The sequence below is a fragment of the Mesitornis unicolor genome, unplaced genomic scaffold (assembly GCF_000695765.1).
Source record: "Mesitornis unicolor isolate BGI_N332 unplaced genomic scaffold, ASM69576v1 scaffold10428, whole genome shotgun sequence".
Classification (NCBI taxonomy): Eukaryota; Metazoa; Chordata; class Aves; order Mesitornithiformes; family Mesitornithidae; genus Mesitornis; species Mesitornis unicolor.
In genome coordinates this window covers 1-7007 of record NW_010201158.1, presented here as the reverse complement: position 1 = coordinate 7007, position 7007 = coordinate 1, and the positions used below count along the sequence as shown (strand labels likewise).

General features: G+C 40.8%; 1 protein-coding gene across 1 annotated transcript in view; it reads right to left on the bottom strand.

Annotated features, from left to right (window-relative positions):
* The window catches only part of MKKS (McKusick-Kaufman syndrome), a 3379-nt gene extending 3293 nt beyond the window's left edge, over positions 1-86 (bottom strand). The window contains 1 exon segment of the mRNA XM_010189980.1: positions 1-86. This exon segment is cut by the window's left edge and continues 1 nt beyond it. Coding sequence (XP_010188282.1) covers positions 1-86 — 86 coding nt within the window.
* Between the last annotated feature and the right edge of the window lie 6921 nt (positions 87-7007).

Here is a 7007-nt window from a genome sequence, read left to right as displayed (position 1 = left end):
AGCAGGAATAGTGACTGACAAACTGTATCTTTAGTAGAAGGTTCATTTATAAATAACGGAGGCTTTTTAGCTTCAAGACGAGACATTTTCATAGTAGTATTTTAATTCTGGCCAACAAAACAGATTTCATTTTTACTTGGATCTATAATTCACAGCACTTTTAAAATTTAAAATGTAAATACATATATATTTGAAGTCTTTGCAGCCAACAATCATTACTTTAAACATGAAACAGTACATATACTACAGTGACATTTCTATGACTGTTTATCATCTATCTCTTAAAATGAGGATGAAATCCTATTGGGAAATTGGTACATAATGACAGCAGTAAGCTACTTCATTCATGATGATCTTCCTTTTTAGCTTCTGAATGCGACTGAACAGATTTTTTTGCAACAAAGTTTACGAGCATGCTTCCAAGATGGACACCTATAACTGACAGTCCTGCCACAAGCAGAAAGTTCTTTCTACTCCAGCTACCTTTCTTCATCTCTTCTTCTGGCAATGCTCACAAATGAAAGGCTTCAAAGCTATTTATACCTACAATAAAAACAAGAACACTATTAGATATTCTTATGACAATATTGCATAGCTTGAACTGCCATTTTATTTTTTACAAAAAAACCTCACATAAGGGCAAATACCAAACTATAATGCTATTTAATTAGGAAAACTTATTAATATTCTATATAATACAAGCATATAGTACACATATTATACATGTTTGTCAGTAAATTCAATTCTGACCATCAGTTTATATACTGTTTTATGTGTAGGTCTGTAAGTAACAAGTCACGATAAGCTGAATTGTACAGAAGTGTCAAAACTATGGTGATGTTAATCTGGTTTTACTCAAGAACAAAAGAGCTGAGCTACGTATTGCTTCCCAGGCAACTGCTTAAGAAACAAAAGCTTTTAATGTTCAAAAAACTTTAAGAAATCTCTGACTCTGAAAGAAAGGTTTCTTACTTCAAGATGCCCAAGATATATGGCTTTTCAGTTCTTAAACACTTCAAAACTTAAAGGGATATTTACATATCTATGTACATGTACAGTATTTAGACTACTCTCCCACTCGAGTTTCTTTTCCATTGTAGCCACCATCCCTACTAACAACAAAGAGTACGTTGTTATGTGAAGCCACGATTGTTTCTGGGCAGATCTGAACCTGAAAGGACACTGTTGCAGACCCAGTCAAGAGTCTGGCTGCTGCCTAGAAGTTACTGGAGTTTGGTTTTAAATCTTTAAAGCCTCTAATATGATCACTTACTTGATCATGTCACATGAGATTTAGCAATAGTTTGAGATGCATGATGTCTTTTTTGGGTCCATGTAACTACCAGATTAACTCACTTGCAAAAAAAAAATTAAACTCTCAAAGATTAAAGTCAGAGCAGCAAGACTACATCTGTTAGAAAATTCTCATTTGACTCATCTCCTGCCTCAAAGACATGGATACAACTAATTAGGCAACTTACCCACAATGCAGAGCACTAATGCTATTTTTCTTTATTTTTGTGCTGGCTTCGCATCACATATGTCACAATGCTAGGTTCTGGAACAAAGTCCTCTGTCTTCACTTGGAAAATAGGACTGGACTTGACGTAAAACCACCCCCAGTGCACCAGCCCAAGGCTAGTTCCCATAACAATCAGAACTTTGTAGTCCTTCCAGATAGTCTTAAGACCCATTGCAAACTGGCATCTACCTAGGTAAAGATAATTTATTATTTTAAATATATTCTAGATTTTTTTTACTCTATAACAATAGCACAGAACAGATGAACCTGAATGTTAATATCTTTAATTACAGTGCAAGTAGATGATTAAAACACAAAATGACACAAAAGTCTTACTTTGTGAACTTAAAAAAAAACCTATAAAAATAACCTCAGTTCAGACATCTTGTAATGTTAATTGTTGCATTTGCTTCAAGCTTTGGCGTGCTAAATCTTAAGACTGCCAGTTTGTTATGTTTATCTAATTACAAATGTTACTGCTTCAGATAGTAAATATTTTAAGTCTAAAACAAAGCAGTTTCAAATTACACCACTGTTTTCCCCCATAGTTAATAAAATTCAATGACTAACCAAGATCCTAACAGAATATTGAACATTTAACTTGTCCGCCAAATAAACTGCAATGCTTCTGACATCATTTAACACAGCTCAGAGTTGCAGCTGCGCCTGAGTATCTTAGCTGTCTTTACACTTGATCTCCAGAAACTACAAAGTATCAGTAAAAATACAGTAAACGCATCTTCGCTTAGATAGAATGTTTAAGCCTCTACTTTCCATGGGATTTCATAAATATGCATCTACTACAGGAAAAGTAGTATGTATGCTCAGGTTTTACATCAAAATAACTTATTGGTTTAAACAGCTACAGAGAATAAGTGCTCCTATAGCTGCCCACCTTCAACGACCCGACAGGAGTAACGGGGCCTACTAAACCCCCCTTCCTTGACGATGCGGAGATTTCACAGCTTCACCCCACTTGGCACACAAGATGAAGTAGATTCAGAAGACCCCAGAGCCGGCCGGAGTGCGTGAGGCCGCCGCACGCCGGCTGTAAACTGCTAAGAGGACGCTGAAGGGAGGGCAGCGGCCCAGCCCAAGCAGCCCGACCTCTGACGGACAGGCCGACAGCAGGAACCCCTCACCGACACGTCTCCAGCCGACTCCCCCGCCTCTACCCCCACGTCCCAGAGGCGCCGGGCAGCGAGAGGAGCACGGCACACCTGAGTGTTTCTTCTTCTCAAGCAGCGTGAGGCTGCGGCTGGGGAACGAGCTGGGCAGCCGCCCCCAGGAACCCTCCCAGCGCTCACCTGAGCTCTTGCCCCCGGGGAGGCGACAAGAGAACCCGACCGCCGCCGCCTCTGCCGGATGAGCCCTAGAAGGTAACTTTTTGCCCCTGAGCGCTTAAACCCCCACCGGCAGGAAGCGGCCTGCCAGAGACCGGAAGTGCAGCGCGCGCCCGCCTCCCTACCCGCACAGGGCTCAGGCTGGCGCGGGGACGTTTTTCCTCTCGCCTGCCATTGGCCCAAGGCCTGCATCACGTGGCAAGGAAGAGCGCTCGCTCTTTTCGTGAGGCCCGGATACGTCTACAGTCATCCGCGTGCGGCTGTCCCGGCGGCCCTTTTGGGTTTGGAGGAGGCGGGAGGCGGCTACGGCCGGCGGCCATTTTGGATAGGGGAGAAGAAGCTTGTGCTCGGCAGCCATCTTGCTTGGGGGCAGAGAAGACGTTAGAACCGTTGGAGACAGGCGCGTTGCGGGGAGGAGGTAGGGCGCAGGTCACCTTTGTCTCTGAGGCTCTTGCGGGGCGCGGCCGCGTCTTGTTTTCCTCTCAGATAAATGTGTGAGGTTATGTCCTGGGGCAGCTGCTCTGGCAGCAGGGCTAGCTAGCTCCTGCTATGCTTCCCTCAGGCGCCGCCTCGGCTGGTTCCCTTCTCTGCCACCCCTCTCGTTAGCACCCCCTCCTGGCCCGCTGAGGTGCGAGCATCTGAAGCACCGGCCAGGCTTAAAAATGTGTGTTTCTCTGGTTTTTCTTCTGTTCTTAACTCCTGTCTGTAGTCACGCTGTATTACTTATTCACGTAGCTGTCTGAGGCTTTCTGTAGGGGGACAGTGTTTTCCTGACCAAAACAAGTTCAAGAGAACTTTGTTGCCTGACTTCTCAATTTTTTTCTTAGCTCTTCTATTCTTGCACCTTTTCTGTATTCATGCTTCTCTCTCCTGCTACTCCTGTAGTCACTGTCAGGAATATCTTGTTTTATATTAATGTGTTAATGTATGGGTTTATTTTTTATTTTGTGCATAATTGCAGAGTTTACAACTGTAGCCAAAAGGGAAGTTTTTAATACCAGATCATACAGAAAGGTGTATAACTTTTAAAAGCTTTTGTGGAACAGATGCATGCAGTGTTTATTGTGTGTTCTATAAAACTGAAAAATAAAAGTCATTTAGCAATGCAAAAAGATAACAGCCAGCACCTGTCAGTAACAACCACTCTGCTGTTACTCAGGATTTCTCATTCTTCTAGTTCTGTGCAGCTGTGTGGTGAACAGGTAACATTTTTGAAAACAAATCGTTGAACTTCAAAGGTGAATTGGCAGTTCGTGAATGAAGGAGTGTAGATAGCATATTTTTAGCTCATTACTAACTTGTTGGAAGAGTAGTTCCCAAAGGGTAAGTGGAAACATAGGGAACAGTGGGCCTAAAAATCCTGGGACTACAAAATGTGAAGATTCTGGTATGTCTTTCCAGAACTAGAAATGCTTTACTAAGTATGTGAGTGGCTGAGTGTTACACTGCTCATCCCAAGCTTAGGTTCAGCTCTCAAAAACTGACTAAAATCAGTGTGTTGGGTCTGGACTGGACAGTGTTTGACTCCGATGCCGAAGGACTGGCAAGTTCAGAAAAATTATCTTTTATGTGGTGATACTTAATTTTGAACTATAAAATGAGTTAATGTTAACTTATCCTAGGGAGCTCCTTAATTAGCATTTGTGTTTTTGTTTCTGCCTTTTTCAGGTGCCCAACTCTCTGTGCACACAGTAAAGGCGCCCAAAGCTGGGCAGAAAGTGAATAGTTTGCAGCTGTTCTGCTAGGAGCTGCTGCATCTTCAAGCGGGCATGTGCAGTAGGAGTTTTCAGTTCCTTATTCCCACTGAGCTCCAGATTCCTTCACCACAGGAATCTACTTCTTTGCTAAGGTAAGATGCTGTTCATCAGCCGACAGAAAACACTTTAGCTTACTCTCTGACAGGACATGTTTCCTGGCTTCTCCTGTATGTCTACCATTCCACTTCATGTCAAATTTAGGAAACAAGGATATTCTGTCACTTTATTTTTGATGTGCGTCTCATACACAAAGGTTCCCTGTACCTACAATAATTCTAGATCACGTTTTCCTGTACAAGCTATCAAAAACTTACATGTTGAAATACTACAAATACAGTATGAAAACTTAAAAATAAGCATAAGTATAGTTTCTGAGAGAAGTTTTTCTTCCTTATTTGCTTATCTTCACATTTCTGTATGTACAGTTTCCCTTAGAGATTCCCATTAGTTTGCAACAGATACAGTATTCCATGAAACAGATTCTTACCAGTAGTAACAATTGTAATAGATCTGTGTTTCTTGTAGGGTTTTTACAACACAGAAAATGGCAAAATATTTTGAGGCTTGCTGACTTTTTTTCTCCTACAAGTGATGGGTGTTTTTCCTCATTTTCTGATGTCTTAGTATTGTGTCTTTTCGTCTATGCTAGTTCCGTCACTTTGCTGATGGTTCACGCATTGGATGTAAGAAAATGCTTAGAAAACAAAACATAATACATTTATTCTGTCTGCTGTATTTCCCTTGTCTTACCTACATGATCAGTGAAAAGAATTGGGTAATCTGCAAACTCCCCAAGTCAGCTTATTCTCATGAAGAGCAAATTGAACCAAAGGTGACTTTTCTCATCTTTTTTCTTTTTCTCCCCCCACCCCTCCCTATTATTTTGGAAATTAGATTTGAGAGGATTTCTGTCTGACAGCATTCGCTCTCACATTAGTAGTAGTACACTTGTTGCAGCAGTATTACTGTGAATGGCAAATTGTTAAAAGAGGTTGGTGATGCCAGAATAAGTTCAGCTGATTCATCCCCATGCTTTGTTCTCAAGCAGGATATGAGCATTTGGAGAAGAGATGATCCTCTGACATGTTTTGTTGCAACTCTTCTTCATGTTAATTCTACTGTAAGGATTATTGATAAAAGATTAGTAGTCCAAATACTGCTCTTCCATTTGCATGCCTGTGGACCCATTGTGAATTGTATGCCTCATGCAGCTCAAAAATGGTGTACAATCTAGGTGAACTGTGTTCCTGGAAGCATGAGGGAGGCAAAGTACCTTGTGTTCTACCATATCCCAAGGAACAGGTAATTCCATGTAAATGTTAAGTTTGTCTGATGTTATCATTGCTATTGTAGGAGTCCTTAGTTGATGGTGTGCTCTACAGCAAATTTTAATTACAGATTTCCTAACTTCAGGTTATGATTCTAGCTACTTGGAGAAGAGACTATAGCATTTAACGCTCCCCTGCTTTTTGCTGTTTCTTTCCTACTGTTTTTCCTATTAGGTTTTTTTGGTTGGGAGGAGGAGGTAAGGATCGTTATTAAAGCTTTAGATAATAGCCTTTCATTAAAATGAAAAACTGAATTCTGAAATGCTACTGTGAGACTTTTTTTTTTTAAGAGGATCTGATGAGTTGTACATGCCCAGGTTTTGTGGTGTTTTGAACGGACTGTGATATATCTTATTGTTTGCTTTGTGCTTTTCATGAAGGGGTGGGTAGTCCTTTCTTGGAGTTCATGAGCACCAAAAAGACAATGTTGTGCACTGTGACAAGAAACGGAGAAGTGCAATTGCTTTTCACTTGGTGGCTGCTATTGCCTTTTAGCATCTCTTCCAACCTAGTTCCAGCAGCTGCTGTTTCACGAATTTCTGGAGTTTTATCTCCTACTAAGATTCTTGTTACAGTTGTTCTACTGTATTTACTTCTACAGAGTAAACACCTTACTAACTGACTGAATTGAAATATGATGTTCCAATGTGGTCCAGAGCACGGTTTCTTGCATTGTGTTTAGTGAAATTCCTATTGGTAAAGTTGACAGAATTTACTCCAGTAAGGTGGAAAAGTTTCTAGAGCTGTTTGGTGCAAGGGAAAATAATAGTTGTGTGGCACAAGGCGTGGTATTCCAGCTTCTGTCTGCATGAGTTATTTGAAAATTCCATTTGCTTTATATAGCTTTCTGTTTACTATTACTGTGCAGCTGATAGAAGCTCTGATTTTGAGCTTTTGCACAACACAGTCAAAACATTTTATTAACTATATTAAAGTTCATTTTCAGTAGTTACTTGCAGAATGGTTCTTAGTTCAAACTGATTTTAACCTAGCTACAGTAACAACCATTTTACTTCTCACTGTTTATGATCACAGAATGACAGAACGTTAGGGATTG